The sequence below is a fragment of the Lachnellula hyalina genome, assembly GCF_007821495.1.
Source record: "Lachnellula hyalina strain CBS 185.66 chromosome Unknown contig00011, whole genome shotgun sequence".
Lineage (NCBI taxonomy): Eukaryota > Fungi > Ascomycota > Leotiomycetes > Helotiales > Lachnaceae > Lachnellula > Lachnellula hyalina.
The window spans coordinates 300,820-314,150 of NW_022157125.1; the positions used below are offsets into that span (position 1 = coordinate 300,820).

The 13,331-nt window shown below is 49.0% G+C and overlaps 3 protein-coding genes across 3 annotated transcripts; 1 reads left to right on the plus strand and 2 right to left on the minus strand.

Annotated features, from left to right (window-relative positions):
- Positions 1-551: 551 nt before the first annotated feature.
- Positions 552-6,316, plus strand: LHYA1_G002583 (uncharacterized protein; the record flags this gene model as incomplete). The annotated part of the gene is made up of 2 exons (XM_031147558.1): positions 552-3,626; positions 3,671-6,316. 2 exons carry the CDS (start codon positions 552-554, stop codon positions 6,314-6,316), a joined length of 5,721 nt encoding a protein of 1,906 aa, XP_031008851.1.
- A 564-nt stretch (positions 6,317-6,880) lies between these two features.
- On the minus strand, positions 6,881-7,832 carry NOP1 (rRNA 2'-O-methyltransferase fibrillarin; the record flags this gene model as incomplete). Its single annotated transcript, XM_031147559.1, has 3 exons — positions 6,881-6,939; positions 7,006-7,657; positions 7,716-7,832. 3 exons carry the CDS (start codon positions 7,830-7,832, stop codon positions 6,881-6,883), a joined length of 828 nt encoding a protein of 275 aa, XP_031008850.1.
- A 62-nt stretch (positions 7,833-7,894) lies between these two features.
- Positions 7,895-8,238, minus strand: LHYA1_G002585 (uncharacterized protein; the record flags this gene model as incomplete). Its single annotated transcript, XM_031147560.1, has 2 exons — positions 7,895-8,153; positions 8,204-8,238. The coding sequence occupies 2 exons, from the start codon at positions 8,236-8,238 to the stop codon at positions 7,895-7,897; spliced, it is 294 nt and encodes a 97-aa protein (XP_031008849.1).
- Positions 8,239-13,331: the final 5,093 nt, after the last annotated feature.

Genomic DNA, 13,331 nt, shown 5'->3' on the forward strand with positions numbered 1-13,331 from the left:
TGCAAGTGTATCCAAGGTAAACAAACCAAGGAAGTTTTAGTATTGATATTATCTTCGTGATAAACAAACAAAGGTATAACTACACAATCCGTGTCCCTGTTCGGAGTATAATGGTGTTTCACGTACTTCTCTCCAAAGAGAATCATTATTGTCTTGTGAAGTGAAGCTTGGGTGGGGTTGTGAAGGTCGTTGCCATACCAGCGGCCAAAATATATTAACAACAGAGATCAGCCAATTGCAGTCCGGATCACCCACCCATCAGTGCATCTAGATTCAGATCAGATCACCTGGATCATCGATTCATCAATTCGTCCCAGAGACTCCAGGCTCAACGCCAGATTCGATGTCGGAAATACATATTCAAAACCTTCTTTCAAACCTACTGTTCGGCGGAGGCAAGCTTATTTGTTGATTGTTGTTGTCGAGGAAGCGTGGTGTTGGCAGTAAGTGACTTGATACACATTGTTTGCACACCTCTCCCAGCTCTACATTCCCATTCCATACTTCAACATGGCCAGGAATGTCTAACCTCCAATTCCCTCTTTTAGGCCATGGCATCCTCTCCCAAAGCCAACCCCCCAGAAGAAGACCCCGGCCTATCTACACCAACCAAACGCATTCGCTCTGCGAACAACACACCACGTCGAACGCTCGCTGGCAATGCTACAACAACACCCACCCCAAAAGCCTCCGCGCAAAACAAAACTCGCGCGCCTACCTCTGCACCTGCGCGCGCCCGAGCAGGCATCAAGAAAGCCGAACCTACACTCCTTGGCGATTTCCTGCTCGGCAGACCAAGTCCCTCGCGCAAGAGGAGACAGAGCCTCGATGCCGTCAAGGCGGAGATGCGCGTCGAGAATATGGATACTGTGCAAGCCCCTGGGGGAGTCAAGGACCGAGTTAAGCAATGGCAGAAAGCGAACGCTGCTGAAATAGTCATTGACCCGCTCGCTGCAGCCTCGTCGGAAGCTGGTAATAATGATGTCTGGGAGAACGACGATGGGAGTGATGAGGAGGAGAGGGTGCGCCTTCAGTTGCGTGAGAGGAAGAGATCTACGGGGAGGAGGAGGAGTAAGGAAGGACCAGAGGGGGGAGTGAAGAAGGTTAGTGTTGCGGCGCCGAAGAAGAGGGTTATTAGCGATTCGCATTGGATGAAAGAGAAGAGAAGATCGCCGCCTGGCAAAGGCGCTCCTATACCGAAGAACTTTTTGCAAGCTACAGCGGTGAATCCACCGTTAAGTACCAAGATTCAGGATTGGGTCAAGAGGACCGAGAGCGATGAGCCCGAGCCCGAGAAGCCGAGAGACAAGCCTAGGAGTCGAAGGGTCTCGAGGCAAGATGTTTCGGATGATGGTGGAAGGCTGAAGCCTTCTAGAACTGCAACTCCTGATGGTGGCGTTCACGCGCGACATTCTCCGGCAAATTCATTCGATGATGGGATCAGAGTGAGACCATTAAAGCACGATGATCAAAGTTTGGCGCCTTCCAGTGGTGATGGTAATGACGATGGAATTCGAATACGCCCATCAAAACGTCGGCCCAAGGATGCAGATCCTTCGAGAGATAGTCCTCAAGATGATGGAATTCGAATTACTCCTTCGAAAAGCACTAGAGACGACGGGCGAAGAGAAAAGTCAAAATCCTCCGAGAGAATTTATCTAGATGATGGAATCCGAATAAAGCCATCTAGAGAAAATTCCGTTGACGATAGCATCAGGATAAAGCCTATACGACGGTCTGGCAAGAATGCCCCTCCAGATGACGAATCTAGTGACATCCAGACTCCGACCAGGAAGAAGAGCCAAAAAAATCTCAGGGTACCCTCAGAGTCAAAAGGGAGGCGTGTACCAAGCTCTCGCGCTACCAGCGACCATGGTGAAGACGACAGGTCCTCATGGGTGACCCCAAGTCCAGCCGAGAATTCTAAAAGACGACAACGAAAATCATCTCGGACCCCCCCTGAGTCCTTGGATGAAGTTCCCTTTGGTGATTCTGCCTTTAGCGTTCTCGAACTCCCACTGGGTGCTGAAGCTGGGACTATGAAGCGCCCTCCTCCGAAACGAACTTCCAGTTTTGCTGTACCAAAAGCCCTGAAGAAAGTGTTTAATGAAGGCATGAATATTGCTCGTGATACTGTAGAGCCGCCTAGAGGTGGAACGAATCAGCCACCCAGTATTGAGTCCTGGCTCAAGGGCACCCAAGATCCATTTGTCGACCGTTCAGGGGAAACAAAACTAGATATACCTGCACCTTCCCCGACTCGGAACCCAAGTTTCAAAGAAGATGATCAGTCCGAAAAAGATCTCACAGCTCAGCGTGATGCCGAACGAAGCGAGAGTAAACGAAAACGTCGAGTTCGTAGTGTTCCAGAGCGAGAAGAAACAATCCTCGAAGAGGAAAAACCTCCCCTCGAGAACCGCAAAACCCGCGACAATCTTCCGAGTATGGAGAACTCGCCGCCAATATCTCCTATTGGTTTGAAGAGAACTCCGGCGACTCGAAATGTGACTTCACCTAAAACTGGGAGAAAAATACCCTTTATCGAGGCTTTCAGAGGCGAATCATCAACACGCCCAAAAAGTGTGTCCAATCCGTTTGTTGATATAATTGGCCTCCGTGAGAGAGATATAAATTCTGCTACTTCAAGTCCACCAGACTTCAAATCAAATCGAGAACCTAGTCTCGTGTCTGAGGACACTCCTCGAAAAAGTAGCCCACGGCATGAGCAACCGCCTTTGGAGGAGACAAAGCGAGAAAAGCCATTACCACAGATTAGTAGAAGGACCCCGCCAAACTTTGGGGGGCACAGGCTGTCAACCATTGCATCTGTAGAGACATTCAGCACATCTTCATCGGCGACAGGGACTGGTTCAGAGCTCTCCCAGACTACGGTTACGCAGGCGACCGTTCTCACGGCTCCCACATCGTCAAGCCTGTCACGCAACAGCCACAAGAGCAAAAGTTCAGGACTAAAGAGAAGACTTACGAAACATTCGGATTTAGTTTCTGTGTTGTCACTACCCGATGTTGTTGGGCCCGAGAGCACAACAAGTATCAAATCTGCTCGCAGCATCAGGACAACAAGGACGAAGATTGAGACAGCCACTGTTTATGATTTGATGCGAGAGTTGGCGGAAGATGAGGCCAAGTACATAAGAGAGTTGAATACGCTGGTCGATGGGGTTATCCCCGTTCTACTCACTTGTGTCCTGTCGAAGTCCGACTCCGCCATTGCTTCAGGACTTTTTGATCCGCATAGCGATGGGTCAACGACAGATCCATCTTTCACGAAACCTATTATCGACATGGGAGTTGCTCTCGAAAAGCTAAAGAAGCTTCACAAACGCACTCCACTTGTTGACCCAGTCGCTTTCCTTAACTGGGCCCTCTCAGCGCACCAGACTTACTCGGAATATCTTGGAGCTTGGAGGGCTGGCTTCAACGATGTTGTTGTCAACCTTGCACCGGCTTCCCCGTCTCAATCTGGTGATGAACAAACAGATATGGAGGCTCTACCACGTGATAAGAACGGAGATGTCTTGGGTGCAAATGGACAGCGTGCGGATGTGTCTTACTTTCTTAAAAGACCCTTGGTGAGAGTCAAGTACTTGGAGAAGGTTATCAAGGTAAGAATGAAACTGCGAGTCATAGCAAAGCTAATTGTTAATAGGGTCTCGATGCATTGACGCCGACTGAGAAGAGTCAAAATGCCAAGGAGAGATTCCATGATCTCCTGCAAGCCTCTCGGCGTCGACACAAGGAAGAAAATGCTCGGCTCGAGGACAATCGGGCTAATAACACAGATACGACGAAAGCTCGGGATCTGAAAACATTGGCTTTGGCTGAAAAGACAACTATAGATCGCACCCGCCAAGTTCAAGCTCGTGATTTGTTTCTCCTTGATCTTCCTCACACCAGCGGTAACCGGATTACCAGTCATGTCGAGGTGTTCTTTCGCGACAAATCTGGCGGTGATTCAGGTGATGTTTTGGTCTGCGAAACTCACAATTCGAAGCCTTTTCTCTTATTTCCTCCTATTACCAAAGAAAATATATCGGCAAGAAGCGGTGACAAACCCGGCCAATTGGTGGTCTTGATAAGAGGACAAGGCAAGGATGAATGGAGTGAAGTATTGACTCTTGACGCCGAAGAGCCGGAAGCCGCGCCGGAGTGGATCGAAATGTTGGGTACAGAGCCAGTACCTCCAATAATGAGAAGTGATGCTGAAATCACTGATCACGTCACCTCGGTCGTCTCTCTTGTGCCTAGCAAGGGTGGATTCCTTATGTCTGGAGCTTTGGATACGGACAATCTTCAAATCCCAATTGGAGAAAAGGTGCGACGAGATGCCGAAGAGAGTGTCACACCCAGGGAAGGTCGTCGTCGGGTGTCTAGGAGAACGCCGCCAGTTGACGTTCCCGAACCTATTGTCGAGGAATCAATTGTTGACGAAAAATTAAAGGATCTCAATGATGCTATGAGCAAAGCTGGGTCTTTGGGAACTCCAAAGCGAGCCAGAGCAGCCAGATATCATGGCAAACCAAGTAGCCCTCGCCCAACAACGCCTCAAAGGCCAAGCACACCTGATTCCCAAACGACTCCAACGCCATCCGATCCCCAAAGACCTACCAGCAGTTCAGGTGCCACATTTAATTTGCCCTATATCCCAAAGAGACGAAGTTCCAGCACTCCGACCACACCCGAGGGGCCAAGTACGCCATTGAAGGAATCTACGAGCCCAGAGCTAGATTCTGTGAAGCAGAGAAGTCAATCGGCTTTATCAACTCGTGATGATGGCGCTCCCCCTCCTCCTGCTCATAAGCGGCCTCTAAGTCCAAGCACCCTCAAGAATGTTCCTATCCTAGATGCCCCTACTCCAAAGTCATTGAACCGACGATCTTCGTCGCCACTAAAGCATGAATATCAACCTTCTGTTGAATCCGGAGCGTCCGACTCCGACTCCTCATCCGTGGAGTCAGATAGCGACAGCGATTCGTATGTGTCTTCTGAAGATGACGAGCTTGAAATACAAGATGTTCCTACTACTACTCCCATATATCCCCAGCGGTTGTCGCCTAAAGGCTCAATCTACAGTCTCCAAAATAGCACTATTGCTCCTTCGCAATCTGCTTCACAGGCCCCTTACCAAGGCCCCATTATTACATCTTCCGCCGATGATGTAGAGAAGTTCACTGTTGTCGGTTGCTCCTACTGGAACGATAAAGGTTCTTGGGTTGACTTGTACGCGGAACCTTGCTCCCTGCATATTGGGCCAGGATGGCTCAAGGCTTTTGAATTAGCTACCACCGAATCATCCTCGAAATCAGAAAAACCTCTGATCGTGCAAGTTCTAACGCCCATTGTTACTCTAACTGGCCACACGCTTGACATTCAAGTTCGCTCACCGTTGACAGCCGATTCCAAGCTGCATTGCAAGAGCGCACACATCAGATATCGAATGCTCACCCCCACAGATACCAGTCGCATCTATACTGCGCTCAAGGAATCGAGGATGAATAATATGTTTTACAATGCCATGCAAGAAGAGCGACGAGTCAGTGGTTTCGGTTCAAACGCCTACGAAGCAGCAATAAAAGGAAAGGGACGCAACTTCCTTGGACTCCGTAGAAAACAAAGCTACCGTGCTACAGCGCGAGCCCCCTCCGAGATGGCATCCGAGAGCGCCCGATCCTCAGCATCTGCCATGTCAGCTCTACGAAATCGTCTAAGCGGCAGCTCCATCTTCAACATCAAGAAGTCCTCTGTAGACATCACCGGCAGTGGCAGTGGTAGTCGCAGCGGCGAGAACTCGGGCTCAGCATCCACATACTCGTCCGCATCTGGCGTGACGCCTCCCCGCACGCCAACCTCATTCTTCTCGTCGAGCAACCAGGCAAACATCGACCTCGGCAGCGAAGATATAAAGATCCGTCTGTACGAGCGCGTACGCCACGACTGGGACGACAAGAAATACGCCTACCTAACCGTCACACCGCCCGAAGGCCGGCGCCAACACTCGACGCTCCACAACGGTCTGGAAAAACGCATCCTCGTTACGCTGCGTCCACATGCCCACAAAGACGGGCCGGGAAAGGCTATCATCGACGAGGTGCTGGGATCGAGATGCTTCCAGCAGATGGGTATCAAGGGCGTCATGTGTACCATCTGGCAGGATATCAGGGGCCCGAATGGCGAGCTGGGCATGATTGGTGCGACGGGGGGTGTGAGTGGCAGGACGCAGAAATGGCTGTTTCAGGCCAAGATGGGGGCGCATGCTAGTCAGATCTTGGGGCTTGTGCAGAGTGGTGGGGGATGAGTTGATGTCTTTTCTTCTCTTCTCAATCATTTTACGAATTTTGTTTGTTTTGTTGTATAAGTTTCCCAGTCTTTCATATACTGGTTCCGGTTGGATGGGATGGGTGTATATTATCTGGGCAAGGGAGGATATACTCATTTTTTTTTTTTTTTGGTACTGCATTAGATGGATGGGGGGAAGGGGAGTTTTAATGTCATATAGAGAGCATGGAATGGAATGGGTGGGGTGGGTATTTATGGAATATACCTTGAATAAATGCAAATATCTTTACGAGCAAGATAATATCACTTCTTGAATGTGCATTTAGAACGCTGGTGATATTCATATTTTTGTTTTCGCGCAATAGACCCTATGTATTCAGAACCTGGACGCCAGACCTGTAGTTACACCAGAGAGAGCAAAACAGTTAGAAAAAAGCAAAGCGAAACATCCGTCCATATCCTGACAAGAGAGACCGCAATTTTTACTCTGGACACGCTGACTTTGTCAACATCGCTTGATTATGCTTTACCATGCCGTGACCTGAGCGCGAAGAGGAAAGTAAGATTACCACAAAGGGGGATCCTATGTGGTAGAGCGAACATAGCGACCGACGACCATGGCGTGGTCTCTCTCGAAAGGTTCTAGAGGTAGTTAGTAATTGGACAGTTTGTAAAGCAAAGGATCGAGGATTGAGAATCGTGACTCACCAAGTGTCAATTGTTCCAAAGGCTTGATCCTCTCCTCTCTCAACTTGGTAACTTCTCGTGCAAACACGGCTTCGGGCGCAGCAGTACTGTCGATACAATTCGCCTTGATAGACACCACGACACCACCTCCGACCTTGAGGAATAAATGTGCGTTGAGACCAACGATACGTGCTTGATCTGGCTGTGCGACATCGGCGAAAATGACATCGACCATGGAGACGAGCATTCTGTATTTCAGCGGGTGGCGCGCATCCTCGATGATTGGGATGACGTTTGTGCGGTGCGTGGCCATGTTTATCAGATCTCTGCCGGAACGATGCGAGAACTCGACTGCGAAGACAGTCCCGGTCGGTCCAACGATATCAGCAACGTGCGAAACGGATGTGCCAGAGGCAGCACCCAGGTACAGCACCTTGGCGCCGGGCTTGATGAAGATCTCGTCCAGACCTCCCAGGACACCAGCTGCCAGCTTACTGCGGAAGGGGTTCCAGACACGGTATTCGGTCTTGGAGACGGTGTCGTCGGCGCCGCTCGAGTTCTCGACGCTGATGCGCTTTTCGCCGTAGACGGATACGCCGGGGGACAGGTTCTTGGTTACCAGCATGTCTTCCTTTCCACGGGCGACGAAGATACCGGCGTGGCGATGGGGTTCCTGTGGGGTGGCTGGTTAATGGATTGAAGAATTGGAGGGGTAAGTGGATAGAACATACAACTATGGTCTTTGCGCCTCCCTTGGCTCCTCCTCCTCGTCCTCCTCCTCCTCTAGGTGCGCCGCGTCCTCGTCCGCCTCTGCTATCACCTTTATCTCGTACACTCCGGTCAGTCATCCTTGTTCTTGTAGATAATGGGGATTGTTTTCATGCGCAATCGCAAACATGTTTTCAGAAGCTCAACCAATCGAGATCTCTCTCGAGTAGCTGAGGAATAAAGTACTAACCTCGTCCACCTCTTGAGAACCCTCCTCGTCCCCCACGATCACCACCGCCTCTAGAAAAGCCTCCGCGTCCCCCACGATCTCCTCCTCTGGAAAATCCGCCTCGTCCTCCACGGTCTCCGCCGCCGCGTCCGCCTCTGGGTGTGAATGCCATTCTCTGTGTTGTGTGGGAGAATTGCTTGGTGTTGGTAAGCTTTCGTTGCGGGTTGAAAGTCTTTGGATATTTTTTGGGAAAATAAAATTTTACCGAATTGGAGCTCCCACCCTAGCTCGCCTGATTGGGTTTGGTGGGGAGGCATTAGTGCAGTCACGTGGAGAACCTCGAAAACATGTCGCGAGAACCTCCCCTCCTTCTCTTTCCGTCTTTATGATATTCTTATGGCCAGTTCTTGTAGGAACGCTATAGATGCAAACTCACTTTTCGGACACTTACATTCAACTTGAGTGAGGATATACTCTTCGAGGCATTATGCCCCTGCGCGCTAACGCATGAAAATCCTCACACATTGCAGCTTGAGATCCGTCTTCCGGTGTTCATTGAAACAACAGAGGCTGTGCAAGTCACGAAACCCTTAGAACAATCTTTTAGGTCTTCTCCGCGATTCTGTCTTCTATTTGGAATTCCTGATGTAACCATACTCCGGTACAGCGCTTCTGAATTCAGCACGTTACTCCATACATCTCAGAAGTCTCGGTCTCGATATATTTTCAGAGAGATATAGCCTTGGCCATTGACTCTTGACAGAGATGAAGTCAATACATAGTCTCATCTAAGTAGTAAGTTCAAATTATCAGATTTCAAAGGCTCTAGACTTTCTTCCCGCTCCGTCTTGACCCCTTCTGTACCGTCACATATTGTGGTTCACTACTTTGTATCTTGTTGCATCGCATCTTCATCCAAGGTCACTTGGGTCTTGAGAGTTAGAGAGTGACAAAGCGTCTTGAACATCGGAACTTTCAGCACTTCTGTATGGACTCCTCGGACAATTCCTGGCATTATCTTATCATCTTATCGATAAAATCACTTACATATAGCCTCTTTATGACAGCGGTAAAGCTGTGTCACTGTTTTTTGTGTTGCATACTGGCAGAATTCGCCGACCAAACTCGTCCCGGTTTCATCTACGTCTCCAGCGAGACAGGGGCTCGAGGCAAGCTTCTCTTCGCTTGGAGCTTAACCCCTCATGACCCCATCGATTGGTCAATTATTGTTTAGAGTTTGCCCATTGAACGGTTTTCCATCATCCCGTTTCTTTGATGGGACGGTCATCAGCGCATTTTCAGCCATCAGACAAGTCAAACAGCTCTAGTGTTGGCCTGGCCTTATGCTATCGCAAAAGTTGAGCGGCGAGAACACAGAGAGATCCCTGGCGGGTCACCTCTATTCGGCAAAGGGACAAGCTTCTGGAAATGCATTAAGGTTGGAATATCAAGGCACTGTCTTGAATGGGGGTCTCTCCCTGGTTATGAGCCTAATCCGATTAAACTCAGATACCCAGGCTCTGGGGTAGACGCATCAACGGACATCAATGGTTCCGGGGAGATCTACCCACGTATCGTTGTAAGCAGGCTTAGTATATTAAGTATCGATCTCACCACCTTCATGGAGATTTTCCTGGTACCTCTGTGAGTCTATACCAGTGCCATCAGATCCCCTCATTCTTTTCAACGAGCGCCCCAGTGGCCGCCACAGTCCTTTTACAAACCTTATTTTAATATACTGCATCTTGCTCAACTATCAACTATCATCATCATGTTATTTTTAACATTGTCTGTGTCTATGTTGGGGTTTGCTGCCATTTCTTCTGCTGGTCAGTATTCGCACGTCGATCATCGTGAGCGTGACTAATAAAAGACAGCCCCTCATCTGAATTCGAGGTTCGAGGAGCATGCTGCTATAAAGCGCGAAGCTATTATGCCTGCCGAACGAGGATTGACATGGACTCCTAAGAAGCGACAAAGTTCTATCAATCAGATCGCCTCCGTGACCGATATCAGCATCCAACAGGATTTTAGCAGTTTTTCAAAACAGACTGTTGTCATCATCAACCAGCTCGCAGCCAACATATTACAACTACAGCAAATTCTGCTCGAGCAAGAGTTGGTGGCTCTTGTGCAGGAGCAATTGTTCCTCCTCCAATTGCAAAACAGCATTGTTGACAATATCCGGAAAAATCATTTCAAGAATAAGAATAGCAATGTGGTATGTTGTCTATGCCATCCCTCTCAAATACCGCCTAACAATTGCAGAACACCATTATCGTAATTGTTCAACAAGTGTCGGATAATCGCGGAGGAAATCAGAAGAATCGATATATGACTCGACAGATCCAAAGCAATTCCAATGTTCAAGAGCAAGTTGTGGTCATCATCCAAGAGCAGAACACTATCCAAGTCGGTGGCTCCGGGTCCAACTCCAACTCTAACTCCAATTCCAACGGTGCTAGCCCCACTGGATCTTCCTCTGCAGCACAATCAACCGGATCAGTCAGCGCGGCGGCAAATGCAACAGCTATTGGCACCTATCAGCCAGATCTAGCTCAATTCCCAGGCTACACCCCAAACATCGATCTCCTCCCAGCTGATCTCCAACAAGCACCTCAATTCAACTTTGGTTCCCAAGGTGCTGATCCTGCTATCATCATCCAGGCGAACCAGGCTGTGTTTGTTGAATTCAATGATCAGTCACAGAAAGCTCAAGACCAGTCGACCGCCAGTGCAGAGATCATCACAGTTGTTAGCGGGGGAGGCGGGAACATCATCTGAGGCGCCTGTGGAGAGTAAGGTTTGGTAGATTATTTTTGGGCCATGGCATCCATTTAATGTAACCAGCGATAATTGCTACAAGCTTGGGCGCACGGGATGGGGTAGAGTGAGGGATTCCAGAATTGTCGACGGTAGACCCGAGGCATGACTGGGGGGTCAGCATAGGCATTTGGTTTTTGATAGCCAGTCAAAAACTTGAAGGACAACATGGTTAGATTTCCCACTTCCTTTCCCCGTGATCTGAACTATTGAGACTTGATGTCAGAATTATCGTAGTTCACTCACTAGGCCTTAGTCAATCTCTGTAAGGTAACAACCAATTCAAAAGCTTGAAGATTCTGAGACTAGCACATCAGCTTTACTCAGCGGTCTTTAGGCAATTGCTTTTGTGCAAGTGTATATGTCGATATGTCGATACAGGACAAGGCCTTAGAATCCAAGGCTTAGTCAGATGACTATTTCACATCGCATAGAAACATTAAACACTTCTGAGACCCTACAATGCTCTAGACCTTCCAAACTTCTCACACAGATACCTTCCCTTTCTTTCAAAATATTCGCAAAATATCTCACTGAATTGGGATACCTGCCTTTATCACGTGAATCTCCTTCGGCTTCCCCGTATTCTCTCGCTGGAGCCGATATTGGTACAGGCATCCAGGCTCATAGCGCCAAACGCCGAGCCATTCAAGCGTCATTATTGCACCGCAAGGACATACCTTGACAGCTTGAAAGTCAAATCCTCCACAATTCTAACGAAAGATGGCCCTTCTCCACGGTCTCCGTGAACTCCCTCCACAATATAATCCCAGCACGCCTACTCGGAGTATATCAATGTTTACGCATCTGCCACCAAGCACGACAACATCAACGACCACGACGAATTGCTGTACTGCTGTACATAATACTTCTGAACCGGCTCAATAATCCTACCGCCGACTTCCGGCTTCCTATTCCTGCAATCGAACTTGGCACAGAAAAGAAGCAGAAGACAGACAGATTGAAGAATTGTAATTGAGACGAGCGAACAAGCACACAAACAACAGCAATGGCAATAAGAGATCGTATCCGCCGCTTCACCCGCTCCGACCGCTCCTCCTCGAGCTCTTTAGAGACTCCCTCTCCCACCCCTCTCTCCCACGCATCCACAGTCCCGATGCCCCCGACGCCCCCGACGCCGCCCCTCGCAAAATCCACGTCCCGCCTCAGCCTGTCGAAAACCCTAACCTTCCACTCCTCATCACGCAAGCACAAGAAAGAAGAAAGCCGTGACCAGAGGCTGCAGGAGTGGGAGAAGAAGGACAAGGCGGAGTGGAAACAACCTAGTGTGCGGCGGCCCGGGCGGAAGAGCCAGGTACATGTGGATATGCTGAGGGCTTTTGAATGGGGGAGTGGGGATGGGTGTGGAGGGAAGGAGAAGGAGGGTAGTGTGTGGAGTGGTATTAGTCCGTGTACGAGTCGGATCGGGAGTGTGGATGATGAGTGCGGGAAGATGGGGTTGGGGATTGAGAGGGTGATGAGTGGCGGCAGTGGCATAGGTGTGAAGAGGATGGGGAGTAGGACTACACATGTGGAGAGGCTTGTTGAAGAGTGAACGAGTGCCGCCGAAGAAGAATGCTGTAGGGACTGGCTTGGGCTAGGACTGCGGATTTTAAACAAGGATGGCTCTGTATGATCTACGATTTAAATGGACTTGGTGTTTGGCATACCTGTGGGCTATTTGGATGGGAAAAGGCGGCGTATTGGGAAACTTGCATTGGCTGGCAGGAATGTAGCATTTATGAAGAAGGAGAATAGATCTAAATTATTCCAATTTTTAAAATCAAGTCGACCGGCTCGATACCTTCGTCTCTACGGACCCTCAGTGCATGAAGGTCGTCATTTCTTTCATTTGTTCCAGCAAATCCGCTGAGCTGTCATCACGATGGAACTTTGAGCTGTTGCTGTTGACATACTCTTGTCGTCACTTACGCCATCTCTCGGGACCAATCCTCGTCCTTTGCGGGAATTGGGAGAGAACAAGAAGTCCTCGAAGTGGAACCAGCGTGGTCGAAACTTTAGACCATGTGGAAACATTCAAGTACTATACCTCTATCTTCTATCCATTCCATTCAACTACATCCTCTCTCCACATTATCAAATACTTTCTCTTGCATCGCTTTCCCTACCTGAAACTTAGCCTTTACATATTATGCGTTCTTTGATACATTCAGTATTTATTCATCTTCCACATGGTATGGACAAAATTGCCGTTCAGGTGGTACAAGAACAGCTTTTAAAGGATGAGTTGTGCCATCCTTTCTTTTCGTACCAGCTTCTACTGTATAGTACCAACTAGATATTACCTGATCAGTGCTATTAGCTTTGTTTACTTCCTGCTCATACGGCCTATACTGCAAAGTACTGCAGGTCGGTAGGTAGTAATACTGCGGGAGAAGCGAAACCAAACATCTGTGAGTTATTTCTCGTTACGCATATCTAACCTCTACTTCACTCGGGCAGTTAGATGGATACCTTCTTTCTACCAAGGCCGTTGGTTCTGTTTCGAGTACGTGTATACAAAGCCTGGTTCAAGCCTCCCACTAGCTAGCTTCTCGTATCCCGATTGAGAAGGGGGCATCTCTAG